The sequence below is a fragment of the Zootoca vivipara genome, chromosome 5 (genome assembly GCF_965207765.1).
Source record: "Zootoca vivipara chromosome 5, rZooViv2.hap1.1, whole genome shotgun sequence".
NCBI classification, from domain to species: Eukaryota; Metazoa; Chordata; class Lepidosauria; order Squamata; family Lacertidae; genus Zootoca; species Zootoca vivipara.
Window position 1 is genome coordinate 89,321,448 of NC_142588.1, and position 14,626 is coordinate 89,336,073.

Below are 14,626 nucleotides of genomic sequence, written 5' to 3' on the forward strand. Positions count from 1 at the left end.
TGGGGGGGGGACTCTATGTGACTGGACCTCCTTCGAAGTAAAAGTAGGCAGTTTTAAGCAAGATTAATTAAAACTGAAAGTAGCACCTTGTTTGGCTCAGGTATCTCTGCGTTAGGAAAATTCTGTATCTGTTGAATTTTAGCCTGCAGAGGAATTCTGGGAAGGGGCAAAGGGGCAGCCTTATGTCCATTTGCCTTGATGTCTCTCACAGCCCCTTCCCTTTTCTTTCTGCCTTTTCTTTCCTTGTCTTCTCGAGCCTTCCCCGCTTTTTTTGTGGTTGACTGCTTCCCGAGATTTCTAATTATTGCAAGGATAGTTCTTTTATTTTTTATTTTTAGCCTCTTCTTGTGCCTCCTTGTTCGGCGCCTGTCTTTCAGGTGAGCTCGTGGATCCTGAAAAAATCAGGATGCAAATCGCACGTCTCCTGTCAGAACGTAGCATCTGTCATGGATCAGCACACTCTGGCGGAACATACCTCCGAGAAGGGCATTTCGTGAGGGGGCTGCGAGCCGTGTGTGTGTGTGTGTGTGTGTGTGTGTGTGTGTGTGTGTGTGTGTGTGTGTGTTGGCTTTACCTTTTGGACATGCGCTGAACAGGGAGGCAAGGTTGACAGCAGGTCTAGAAGTTTCCGCTCCTTTCTTCTGGCTTGTTGGGCTATCCCAGCGCAAGGCTCTCCTTGCTCCCGTCCCCAGAGAGCAGATGATGCAAATAACCCCCAAAACTGCAGCCACAAATCTAGGTATAGTCGCTTTCCACTTCAAGCAGGATGAAGACGGGCAGGCACAGGCCTGCAAATGCCACTGTTTTGTGGCGGTTCTCACGTTACTTCAGTTTTGCAAATAAGTTCACTGGCGTTATTAGCCCAGGAAAACTTTCGCTAGCCTTCCCTGCCTCTGCGCTAGTGGTTTCTGGCACTGCAAGGAAGGGGGGGGGGTAATTTCCCACTTAACAGAAGCTACCCTGCATGGTTGCCTGGAAACGGTTCTGATTCGCCATAGGAGACCAGATGATTAGCTATTTACAAGCCTCCATTACAAATGTCCAGCTTTTTTGTTTGGCTTGGCTAAATTGGTTCCCCAGGGATTCTCCCAGTTCTTTTGTCCTCCGTGGGTTGCTGCTGCTGCTGAGCTTGTTCAAAGCGGAAGGCGCAGGGTTGAAGGAACGCCTGCAACATCGGTCTCAGTACCTTTTTGAGGGTGCTGGCTTCAGGAACGCAGCAGGAGCTGATATGCTTCTAACACACCTGTAATTTAGGCATTACAGTTTGAACCAAGGTATAAAATCGTCCTTGTTTAAATGGATGTTTAAAATCCATGTGCAAGTTCCTCCATAGCAAAGGGTGTTACGTGCATTTCTGTGTGCCCAGGGTTCTTTGCATCAATACAGAATTGGGAGCCTGGTCATTTTGTGATACTCCTCCTTTGTTTTAACGCAGGGAAGCCAGTCCTTTAAAAGCCCACCATTTAGCATGTTGCATGTGTAGTTTGTCATTTGTGCTCAGGCACTTTGTGAGGGCCTGAATTGGCTCTGAATCGCGGACTGTGCGGACAGCTGATTCGCACAACTGTTCTTGGACTGCGTCGTTTCTGAGCATTGTGTGTTTGAATGCTTCCCTGCATTCAAGCTAGTCTAAGCGAGAAGACACTTTGTTCCTGGCATTTGGTTTTCTCGGGGGATTTTCCCTCTCATCTGGGGGAACATTTAGCCTTGCAGCCCCCCACTTTGCAGTCTGAACTGATATAGTCCAGGAACAGTTTTACAGCAGGATCTGCTTTCTGCACAGACCAGGTCTGAGTGGTGCCTTGGCATGAGATGCAAACTATCCATCTTCCACTGCGATCCTTGAGCTTTGATCAGGCTCCAGTCTGCCTTCCCCCCTTTTGGAGCAGCTGTTCCATCACAGCCCCATCTCTGTTCCAGGGGGATAGCATTTGGATTCCTAAAATCCCGGCATGCGACGTAACCTCCTTGCAAGACCAAACTGGGAAACTAATTGCTATCTCACCGAGAGGGCGCCGAAGGGTGATGAGGTGGGAGTGGGAGATTGCAAAAAGGCAGCCCCATATAGCATTGTCGCCTGCATTGGTGGCACATGATTTTTTATACCAGGAACTGGTATTCAGCAGAAGCGCACTGCCTCCGAACAGCAGACAGTGGACTTGTGGCAGATGTAGGCTGAGGCACTGGAATGTAATCCAAAGTGTGCCATCATTTGGGGCAAGGGATTGGGATGGAGGCTAAAACCAAGACCATGGAAGAGGTGGGTTTTGGGAGGACTCAAAGGAGCAAAGAAAGTTGGCATCCCTTAAGTGTGTGGTGAGGAACCTCTGCCCCTACAGACTGCAACTCCCATTCTCCCTGACCATGTTTGCTGGTGCTGTTGGGTACCCAATTTGGCTTCCCAGCCCTGGCTTAGGTGATGTGGAAGGAAGTCCCAGGCAAGAGAGAGAGAGAGGGAGAGGGGAATCATTTCTAGATTTAAGACAAGATGCAGCATTCTGGCGCACTGTGGGGAGTGTTTGGGACGCCCATGTGCTGCATTCCGCAGCACTTTTTTTTTTTAGGGCAGAGCATGGGTGGTATGCAAACCACTTCCAGCACGCGCAAGTTTCCTTTCAATAAACGCGGAAGCCCATCAATCATGCTTTTTGATGGGAGATAGATCACTCGGTTGACAGGCCATAAATTCCTCACTTTTGAGAACGGCATGACGGTTTCCTGGCATGGTGCATATCTGGCCTCCCCTCCACAAGGCAGAGATGGTATCTTGGTGGTGGAGCACATGTGTGATACGCTTTTGGGGGTTTGCTCCCGCCCACTCTTCGTTGGGGCTGCATGTGCATCTCCATGTCCAACCTGTTCTGTAAGGACCAAGGGAAAAACACCCGTCACCATGTCCCATGTCTTCCTTTGTTTCTCGTGGCTTGTTTGTTTTGTAAGGCAGGAGTTACTTTAAATCTCGACAAGTGAAAAATTTGTGCAAGCCTTTGCTTGTAGCAGGGGTGGGAAACCGGCAGTTCTCCAGGTGTTGTTGGACTACAACTCCCATCATCCGCAGCTAGCCACAGGGGTCAGGGATGATGGGAGATGTGATTCTGTGTTTTTGGTGTGATTCAGAATAAAACTGGGAAATAGTCAGCTAGCTTGTAGTGCAATGAGTATTCCCGAAAACAACCACCATTTAGATGGTGTTTTCTGACTCTCTCTCTCTCTCTCTCTCTCTCTCTCTCTCTCTCTCTCTCTCTCTCTCTCTGATGTGCAAAAGTAATAAAATGATGCTAACTACTACTCTGTGGGCCTTGGAGACAAGGGAAAGGAGGACAGGACCTGCAGTAGTAATAATGTCTAGCTTTGACTCTTGCATTGTGAGCAGTAAGGTCCCAGCCACGTTGGGTGACTGTGATGGAGAAGCTTTGTTCCGCAGAAGGGTGTCAAGGGTGCAGCAATAAACAAATTTGTCAATTCCGCTTCCCATCCAATTCTCATTATTCCCAGCCTCAAGTTTGCCACGTTTCTGCATCAGTTTGCAATTTCACTTTTTAAGGGAAAAGTAAAAGTCCTCAAGAAAACTCAACAGCAGTTTAGCACACTTTTACTGCTCATCTACACATTTCCAAGGCAGTTTTGCCTCGTACACACATTTTTTTTTGCAAGCAATTTTCCCTACTATAACACATTTCTGAACGCCGACAAAAAACAAAAACAAAAAACAAACGTGTGCTTTTTATGTGCATGTTCCCCTAACGCATGTACGCATTTTGTATGCGTTTTTAGGGCTGAAGAACTGCCTTGCAAAATTCAGAGAAATGGCAGGTTTTGAAGGGTAGCTGTGTTTCAGTTTGTTCATTGTTTCAGGAAGTACAAACTAAAGAGATTTGCATCAAAATATGAACCAAACTAACTGCACCCCACAGGGTAAGGCAAACCCTTGTGGCTGGCTTCCTCCAGTCATGTCCCCATTCTCCCCGGTCTCTCATGAGGACAGGTACTCAAAGCCTTTTTAATAAGACAGTCATGAACTGGACGTGGGTGGCGCTGTGGGTTAAACCACAGAGCCTAGGGCTTGCCGATCAGAAGGTCGGCTATTCGAATCCCCGTGACGGGGTGAGCTCCTGTTGCTCGGTCCCTGCTCCTGCCAACCTAGCAGTTCAAAAGCATGTCAAAGTGCAAGTAGATAAATAGGTACCGCTCCGGCGGGAAGGTAAACGGCATTTCTGTGTGCTGCTCTGGTTCGCCAGAAGCGACTTTGTCATGCTGGTCACATGACCCGGAAGCTGTATGCCGGCTCCCTCGGCCAATAACGCGAGATGAGCACCGCAACCCTAGAGTCGGTCACGACTGGACCTGATGGTCGGGGGTCCCTTTACCTTTACATGAACTGGGGTCTAGTTTTGTGATGTGTGCTTGCTGTGCTGCTGGAACTCGGCTGTGTTGTAAACTCTTGCGGCCGCACAACTGTTTTTGCCACACATCTGATTTTGCCCTGGACCTTTCCCCCCGCCCCCTTTCTCTGAGCTGATGTTATCAACCTGCTAGTGTTTGGTCCTCCGTGTCAAATGCCCATCTTTCTCTTGTTGCGGATGCCGGCAAGCTGCAGAATGGCCTGGCGCTACTGGGGTCAACCGTCTTTGGTTACAGCCCTAACCCAAATCCCAAACGAGCTGTTGTTCTCTCTCTCTCTCTCTCTCTCTCTCTGTGTGTGTCTCTCTCTCTCTGTGTGTGTGTGTGTCTCTGTTCACCCCCAAGGCTGAGGCTGGGACTTGGGAGGCTCTGTGGGGAATGCTGATGGGGAGGTTTTGGCTGTTAATCTGCTGCTGGAATGTTGGCCAGACGGTCAAATTCTTCCCCCCTATTTTTTGAAACGCACAAGTGAGCGGTGCATGGGAAGCTGCTGCCTCCCTGCTCTTCTCTTGCTGGATAAACCTGCTTCAGCCCTCACCGCCCTAGTCATGGGGGAAGCACTACTTCTACCAGCGCTGTGGTTAATACATGCCAAAGTCTGGGAGAAGTTGGAGGCTGGAGAGAGAGAGAGCATTTCCTGCCTCTTCCGCCAGGTCTGCGCAGAAGTGAGGAATGGGAGAGGTCAAAAGGGTGGAGGGAGGGCAGTCATTAGAGTAGACCAAGCGTGTAACTCCAGGGAAATCTCCTTCCTGAAGGCAAAACAGCCCTAAAGTTCAACCGTAACAAGGACCCTTGTTGTCCTGCAATCTTCCCACATCCCATTCCATCCCAGGGTTAAGTTTTCTCTTAACTTTTTCTTTTTTTAAAACAAAATAAGAAATGATCTCTAGGGGCTTGTGTTGTGTGTAGGTTTCTGACGCTCTTGTTTCTTCCTCTCCTCCTTCAAGTGCCAGGGCTTAGCTCTGGAACCTGTCAAAGGCAGCAATGGCATGTCCCAGAGCATGTACAAAGTGCCACCCACTGGGCCAACACGGGCAGCATCCCCATGACTGGCTGCAGGTGAAAATTCATTCTGTGGGAGACCCAGTTTACTGTAATCTATCTGCTCCCTCGTTTTTTCTTTAAAACACAAAATACATAATAAGTGCAAGGACGAAAACAAACCTGTGACCCAATGACGTTAATGAGAGTTTTCTGTCTATTGCTGATCTTAATCTTTTGAAAGGTTCTTTTAAACTGTTTCTTGCCCACAATTTTATTGTGTAACTCCTTGGGTAAAGCCTGCATGAATGAAGTTTTTATTTTTTTTACTTTTACAATCAAGCGGTGTAGAACTAGAACAAATAACTTTGTGCGACAGTGACCTCCAAGTTGTGTGTTTCTCTCTCTCTTTCTCTCCCACCCTCTAGAAACTCTGATGGATACGAAGTGGGTGACGTCTGAGTTGGCGTGGACGGCACATCCGGAGACTGGGGTAAGGTGTTCCATTCTCCAAAGGGGCCTGGGTTGGAACCAGACGTGGGCAGAATTATGAACCACGCTGCTTTCCTCAGCCTTTTCTCTCCTGTGCATCTCCGCAACTTAGGTTTAGCTTAATCAATAGAGCACGAGACTCTTGATCTCATGGTTGTGGGTTCGAATCCCACACTGGGCAAAATATCCCTGCATTGCAGGGGGTTGGACTAAATGACCCTCTTGGTCCCGTCCTACTCTACAGTTCTGTGATTTGTGGATTCATCTGCTACCCCCAAATATTGCTTCAGCCCACCCATGTGAATTCTTAGCAATTGCAATGAGGGTAGCCCAAGAAGGCCACTTAGACCTATAAAAACCATGGAAATCAATCATTTGCAGAATTTGCCTCCAGGGGCGAGCAGGGCCTTTTGAGCAGTATGTACCAGGGCAGTGCTCATTCACATCAAACCATAGTTAAACAATAACTATGGTTTAACATGACATGTGAGCACAGACTTTAAAATTTTTTTTTTCAATTTTCAAATTCCAAAAATGAGGGGTGCTAAAAAGTTGAAATGTTACTCGGGAAATCCAATGGTGTTTTTGGTTAAATTAATGTGATTTTGCTTTGCTTGGTAAGCAGAATGTGTGTGAAATTGCACAGAAGTCGTTAAAACTGCAAATACTTGCAGTTATATTATATAATACTATGATTAGTACTGTATTTATAATTACTATTATTTAGCATTACCTGGCATTTTCATAAAGCCAAATTAAAATTCGCTGGTTTTCCAAAAGCAGCTTATGCACTTCTTAATCAGATGTAGACTTGCCAAGCCAAAAGATATCCAATCACAAAAATAACAGCAGCTTTGAATTCCTCGCACCCAAAAACATTTTTTCTAGGAGAAAAAAAATTGCAAAAAAGTAAGTTTCTCCCCCCCCCCTTAAAAACACACCCTACTTAGCCATGCCTCCCCGTTCTCTCATTAAAAATAAAGAAATAATAATGGACCAGTGTCATTTAATTTTGTGCAGTGGGAAGAAGTCAGTGGCTACGACGAGGCCATGAACCCCATCCGGACGTATCAGGTGTGCAACGTGCAAGAAATGAACCAGAACAACTGGCTGCGCACCCAGTTCATCGAGCGCCACGAGGTCCAGCGCGTCTACGTGGAGCTGAAATTTACGGTGCGCGACTGCAACAGCATCCCCAACATCCCCGGCTCTTGCAAAGAGACCTTCAACCTTTTCTACTACGAGTCGGACACGGACTCTGCCTCTGCCTCCAGCCCCTTCTGGATGGAAAACCCTTACGTCAAAGTGGATACAATTGCCCCCGACGAGAGTTTCTCGAAGCTGGAATCCGGCCGGATGAACACCAAGGTGCGCAGCTTCGGGCCCCTTTCCAAGAATGGCTTCTACTTGGCTTTCCAGGACCTGGGAGCTTGCATGTCGCTCATCTCCGTCCGTGCCTTCTACAAAAAGTGCTCCAGCACCATTGCTGGCTTTGCCGTTTTCCCCGAGACCTTGACTGGAGCGGAGCCGACCTCCTTGGTCATTGCTCCGGGCACCTGCATCCCCAATGCGGTGGAAGTGTCTGTGCCCTTGAAACTCTACTGCAATGGCGATGGGGAGTGGATGGTACCCGTGGGAGCTTGCACCTGTGCTGCTGGGTATGAACCGGCTATGAAGGAGACTCAGTGCCTAGGTAAGTGGCGGCCTCCCTCCTGGCGTTCCTTGGTTGCGTGTGTTGAAGACTGTTGCTTTAGTTCCTGGCTGGTTTGCTCAATGTATGCCGCTGGTGTAGACATTCTGGCACTTGAGAAAATCTTAACTCTCTCTTTCCCACCGCCTCCATCCCCAAGGGTCAAAAAATGAATTGAATGACGATTTCCGCCAGCTTAAACCAGATGTCTCACCTGACTCATAGTAGGGCCGGCTCATTGTTAATCACGTCAGTCTTAGCTTTTGTCTTTGTATACAACACTGTGCCAGAATCTTGAGGCTGGAGCACTGGCAGCCACCAAGAGTGGTCAAGTGTGGGGCAAAGGCAGCATGTCATGGACTGGTTGGAAGGCAGCAGAGGCAAGAGCCTTTTAAGGTCTCTAGAGTCCGTACTGTTTTTTCAGGGCTTTATATGATCAAAAGCAGCACCTTGTCCTCCGCTCTGGAACGATGCCACCAACCCAGGTTCCTGCTCTCTCTTTATGCAACTGACAGCTCACAAATGCCAGAAGTGTGCGCACACCCCACCCTCCTTTGAGCCTGACCCCCCGACATCTTAGCTTTAAAATTAAAAGGTCTCTGTTTCTGGGTCAGAGCCTGGGCACATTAAAGCCTCTGAGGTTTATACTGGCCTTGTCTCACTAATACCTTCTGCCATGGCGAGTGTCTGATGGGTGTTTGAAAGTCTAGCAGGTAGCCAGCGATGCTATAGGAAACAGCTTATCTCTGCTTTCTTCCTTAGCACTCTTTCCCCCAATTCCTCTGGTCATAGAATGCTTATTTCAGGGTCTGGAGGTTATCTCCCAAAGTGTAAATCCAATTGACTCTGAATCAAACAAAGCCTTGTGGTATTGTCACTGCGAGGTGCCATCTGTGGCTTGGAGGGGGTAGCCAGAGAAGCAAAAGAGTGAGCGCTGCCTGCTGCCGGCTTCGAGGCTGCAAACCTGGAATCGTAGAACTGTAGAGTTTGAAAAGGGACTCCAGGGGTCATCTAGTCCAACCTGCTGCATTGAAGGAGTCACAGCTAAAGAATCCCTGGCGGATGGCCACCCGACCTCTGTTTAGAAACCCCCCAAGGAAGGAGAGCCCACCAGTTTCTCAGGTAGTCTTGCTCTCAGAAAGTTTATTCCTCACGTTTAGTCGGAATCTCCTTTCTTGTAAAACCTGTTCTTTTGAAAAACATGTCTGTAAAACACGGCACCTGCACTAGGACATTGACTCATGCTCCTGTGTTTTGTGGGTTGTGTTGTGTGCGTGTGCGTGTGCGTGACATGCTTTTGTAGGGAATGCAAAGTATATCATCACGTTAACACTTAATCACAGCTGCAAAATATCAGGGTACTCGGAGGGCAGGGAAAATGGGGCAAAGGCAAGAGAGAGAGAGAGAAGAGGTCTCTCCTATTGTGCTGCTCCTTGGCTCAGGCTGGCAGAGTGCGAATTCTGCCTGCTCCCGAGCCCAGCCAACAATGGAAGACTCCTTTCTTTGGGAAGTCCCTGAGTGCGTCCGAGTGTTTGCCTCACATTCCTCTGAATTTTTTAACAAGGAGAAGCTGTCTGAGCTGCATCTACCTGCTCTAGAGCTCAGGGTGGTACAAGTGACCACTGCCAAAAGAAAGATTGGTAGGAATCTTTCTTATACTGGCTAGCTCCTGACTGCTGACACTGACTGGCAGCAGTTGTTCAGGATTTCGGGCGTATGACTTTCCCAGCAGGTTCCCCGAGATGCTGGCAAGTGATCCTGGGACCTCCTGCAGAGAAACGAAGAACTCCCTGACCTACAGCCCTTCCCAAAGAGAAGGAGAGGGCTGTCGTGCCCAGGAAAGGTCAGCTATGGGCCAGGAGCAATTGCCCCTGGTTTTGTGGAGCATATCCTGCCCTTTGGCAGTCTCAAACTTTTAAGCCACAGCCAGTCTCAGGTGGGAGTCTCTTTCTGAGTCTTTTGGTAGTCTGGAAGGAGAACTAATTCTCCTGTGCGCTATGTTTGTTTCAGTCCATTAACTCTCCACTCCCACTTAATCACCTTTAGGGTAATTTTGGGAACAGTAGATGATTACTATTTTGCTTCCGCAAATGGGAAACGGAGGCTGGTTCTGTGTAGTGTCCAAGGGAGCCAAGGGGACTTGTTGTTGACGTGAGAAGTAGGCTTTAAGCCACTCACAACCTCAGAGGGTTGTTGTTGGGGATCAAAATGAGGAGCTGAGCAGGGAGAACCGTGTCCGGTGCCTTGAGCTACTCGGGGGGGGGGGGGGAAGGTGGGATAAAAAAAATGCAATACATGAATAAATTGATCCTGAAAGGCCCCTGAAAGAGTTTAGGCCGCAATCCCACACTCACGTGCCAGGGAGTAAGCTCCATTCAAGTCAATTGGACTTTCTTCTGAGTAGACAGCCATTAGATTGTGCTCTTAATTGTTCTCCTTCCCCCCTGCAAACAAAACAAAAGAAAACAAAACCCAAGCAGATATTTAATGTCTGTTCTTAACTTGCTCTGACTTCTCCAAGCCTTCAGGAGTGAGCAAACTGGGGCTCCTAAATCAATCAGTCAAGAGAACCTGCGTAGGCAAGGGGAGGGGAATCGGGATGCCTGCAGGGGAGACTGCAGCGACAACAAGAACTGTTGAATATTTGGCACTGGCGGCTGCCAAGATTTACCTCTGGAGGGTTATTCTCAGGGAGAGAGCTTCTGCAACCCCTGAGCTTAGTGGGTACGATCCTGCCGGGTCATGTCACATGTAGAGGAGGCGGAGAAACTCAGGCTCAGGGGCCGGATGTGGCCCTCTAGACCTATCTGTTAGGCCCTTGGAACTCTGCTTAGGCCACACACCCGCCCCAGCCGCATTCTCTTCCTCCAGGCCACTCTCCTTGCCAGCCTTTGCTCCATAGCTTAGGTGGTAGAGCATGAGGCTCTTAATCTCACCGTTGTGGGTTCGAGCCCCATGTTGGCTGAAAGAGGCCTGCATTGCAGGGAGTTGAACTAGATGATCCTTGCGGTCCCTTCCAACTCTACAATTCTAAGATTCACAACCCCATTGAGTGTTCTTGCCTGGCTTGGAATGTGTCTTTGGACTCTAATAGTGACTTGTTTGCCTGATTGATGCATGGAACGTGTGATTTGTGTGTGTGGAAACTAGCCCACTGGATGGTAATGGCTTTTCTAGCAAAATAAAAAAATTCCTTCAGTAGCACCTTAAAGACCAACTAAGTTTTTATTTTGGTATGAGCTTTCGTGTGCATGCACACTTCTTCAGAACACGAAAGCTCATACCAAAATAAAAACTTAGTTGGTCTTTAAGGTGCTACTGAAGGATTTTTTTTATTTTGCTTCGACTCAGACCAACACGGCTTTCTTTTCTGTTTGCCCTCCAGAATCTGGTATACACAGGTTGACTGCATCTGTATATGGAGGTTCAGTTTAGCTGTCATGGGTGATAGACGAATTCCCCATGCGGATGTTGTTGTTTCTTCTCCATCTTTTGGGAATGAATTCCATAAGCGGACCATGTGTTCATCCTCCTAAGTGATTCCCCCCTCCCCAAGTTAGATTTGATACTGTTGGTGCAAAACACAGATGCGCAAACTGTGGCCCATGTATCTTGCAGCCATAATGTCATGCAGGTGCCAAGTAAGGTGGGAAATGGGGTGGGAGGCAAGGAGATGGTGGGGTTGAGGGTGTCCCCACCCACTCCAGACTCCACCCCTGCTTGCTGCTGTTATGTGACTCCTAACATATATTATTAATCACAAGGCAACGTGGACCTTTGGCAGAGAAAGGGTTACTCACCGTTGGTGTAAAATGTTTGAATATTTGGAACTCGAAAGCAAGTTGCTGGTCATGAGATAGGTAAAAACTCCATAATACGGGGCGCGGGTGGTGCTGTGGTCTAAACCACAGAGCCTAGGGCTTGCCGATCAGAAGGTCGGCGGTTCGAATTCCCACGATGGGGTGAGTTCCTGTTGCTTGGTCCCTGCTCCTGCCCACCTGGCAGTTTGAAAGCACGTCAAAGTGCAAGTAGATAAATAGGTACCGCTCCGGCGGGAAGGTAAACGGTGTTTCCGTGAGCTGCTCTGGTTTGCCAGAAGCGGCTTAGTCGTGCTGACCACATGACCTGGAAGCTGTACACCGGCTCCCTCAGCCAGTAAAGCGAGATGAGCGCCACAACCCCAGAGTCGTCTGTGACTGGGCCTAATGGTCAGGGGTCCCTTTACCTTTAAAAATCTGGCTGGTTTTGCTGGCACCACCAAAACTTCTGTGCTGGGTCTTAACATTTTTGTCTGATTGATCAAAATAGACCAAGCTGTCTTCCATACAGTTTGTCTGACCTTTCCTCCTGTTTTCTACCTCCCTATATCATAGGGGTTTCATGGCCCTGCCCCAGGCAGATATTACCAACCGTACCAGAATTCGTAAGTTCGGGTCCGTGCGTCCTGCCATTTTGCCTTGCTGTGTTCAGCCATTTTGTCGGACAAGGCAAGAAATGATTCAGCAGCCTGCTCTCGGCCCCTTTTGGACGCCTGCTAAAGTTTTGACAGGTGTAGACTTTGCTATGATATCCAGTTCATCATCTAGGCAGGCTCTTGGCACAGATCCAGTACAAATCTTCATTTGCTACTTTGTGCGATGGGTAATTTAACAGAAAAAGAAAAAGAGAAAGATGCGTGTACATGTGTGTGTGTGTGTGTGTGTGTGTGTGTGTGTGTGTGTGTTCTTGTGCCTTTAAAGCTGGAGATCTTCCATTTGAAGGTTTCATGTCCGTAAATGGAAACAGATTTTAAGGATTTGCAAGCGCCTTGAAGTTTGCCAGATTTCCTGTAAGTTGTGATGGGACTTTGAAAATGTTCACATATTCCTTGGGCAAATCTGAAATAGAGCTGACTCTCCACTCTCTCTTCCTTCCCGCTCTCTTTTAAGAGAGGGATTCGTGAATCTTCTGCTTATATGCAGCCCCCGAAAAATCCTCCCATAAAAGGCTTGCATGTGAAATCATAATTCTCAAGCCTAACCTTCACTCCTGGGGGAGAGGATACCAGCGGCCTTGTTAGCCGCACACTGTAAAATATCGCTGGTTTTTAATTCAGCGTTACAAAGAATAAATCGCACAACCCTACCGGGGGGGGGGGGGAATACTACCCCAGATAGTTAACTTTGCCTTTCATTATCATAAAAGAGATTCCTCCAACATGATCAGTTCACTGCACATTGCAATCCTGCCCCCTTTACAATAGCCCTGTAAGGTAGGCTGGGAGAAAGTATTGTCCGGTGTAACTCCAAATGGACCGCCCCTGTGGTCGTCCAGGTGGTGGACTTGCAACTTCCGTTGGCCCTGACCCTTGCAGGCTGCCTGGGGGTGGTGTGAGCTGGAGGTCAATAGCATGGGGAGGGCCACCAACCCCACCCCTCCGCTTGCCACTGCTGTTCCTGTGCACAAAATCTGTCTTGCCTGGCAATCGGGAGGCAGTTCTCTCTAGCCAGGCACGGCCAGGCAGTTGGCCGCTGACAAGCCTCTCCTTAAATAGCACTGAAGTCGGGGGACAGGAGAAGATGCAGAAGTGTTGCACGGTTAAGAATGAAATACCCCAGGCTACGATACTGTAGAGTCGCAGGTTTCAGTTGCCACATCTGAGCAAACGGTGTGTGCTTAGCATGCTTCTTGGAGTCAGCAGCTTTGAGTTTTTCTGCCCACAGAAAAGCTATCAGCGATAGAACGTTAATAAACACCGCAGCTTCTGTCAAGTAAGTTAAAACGCCAGCTTGGCTTGGAAAGCCTTCCGACTGGTTCTCGGAAAAGAGGGGTTGTTGCGCTGTTAGCAGAAAGCAGGGTGGGTAGGGAAGCACGTTGGAAGGGAGAGGGGGGCTTGAGGAGCGAGGCACCCAGAAGCAGAGGGGCTGAAGGGAGAATGGCAGGCTGTCTTTAAAACCGGGTGCTGAGCCTGGGGGACGGGAGACTTGGAGGCTCGAGAAGCACAAAGTGGGTGAAATGGGAGTTGCCGAGTGTCCTGCCCATTTGTTCCTATTCTCTGCTTCCAGTTCTTCAGACAGTTGCTGATCCTGAGTCCCATGACTGCTGAGCTTGCTGGGGAGTCTCTGGATGTGTGCTTAGCACCTGGAACTGTCGAGTCCTGGGTTCAAACCCTTTTGGGTGGCTTCGAAAGAGGATCAGACAAATTCTCATGGGACAGATCAGGCGATTGGTGGCTACAATCCATAGTGTCTACATTCTGCCACCACTGTTGGAGGCAGAATGCTTATGAATACCAGTTAAAATCAGAGATTGTAGAGTTGGAAGGGATCATGAGTGCCATCTAGTCCAACCCCCTTTCCTCCCCACCCATGGAACGCCTCTCTGGCCTTGTCCAGAAGTCTACCTTTGCAAGAAAGGAGCTGCCTCTGATACTCTGTGCACCACAGTGTTCGGCATGGGAGAGACATGACCTTGGGTGCTTCCCATACCCGAATTCTGACAACTTTTACTTCGCTTATAGTTAACCTGTGGCAGTTAAGATGGTTGTGAGGGTTTGATCTGCTGCGGCTTCCAAGATGTGAGACTTGGGAAACCCATGGCCTTCCAAATGTTGTTGAAGCACAATTTGCATCACCCCCAGCAATCGTGGCCAGGGCTGAGAAGAGTTCAATTTCAGCAAATCTGGACGGCCAGAGTTTCCCCATACACATACTGGTTTCAAACTTTCGTTGAAATGAATTGCCTATTATTTTTATTTTACACGTTATACAGGCACTCGAAAACCCAGGTTTGCCACCAAGTGTAAGCTCCACTGCGAACAGCAACCAAACGGCTGTATCAGGGACTTTTATGCTTGGACCGGTAACTTTAGGCTGAGGCTGCAGCCTAGCCAGGTGTGCTGTGGAAGATGCTGAAGAAGATGGCATTTGCATCCTAGACCCCTGTGATTATTTGCAGGGATTATGAAGGCTATGGACTGGCCCTGGCTTTGTTCTCAGTCCTTGAGGGGAGGTTTTGGTTTTGGCCATTCTCCCTTCTCCCCTCCTCTCTCTCAACCCGGCAGTTCTGAGAGGAGTTACTGCT

At 48.6% G+C, this 14,626-nt stretch overlaps 1 protein-coding gene across 2 annotated transcripts in view; it reads left to right on the plus strand.

The window, feature by feature from the left end:
* Positions 1–14,626, plus strand: part of EPHB3 (EPH receptor B3) — an 81,746-nt gene that overhangs the window by 30,838 nt on the left and 36,282 nt on the right. For both annotated transcript variants that reach the window (XM_035132367.3, XM_060274343.2), the window contains exons 2-3: positions 5,811–5,875; positions 6,895–7,567. In XM_035132367.3, the coding sequence (XP_034988258.2) occupies positions 5,811–5,875; positions 6,895–7,567 (738 nt within the window). The remainder of the gene's footprint in view (positions 1–5,810; positions 5,876–6,894; positions 7,568–14,626) is intronic.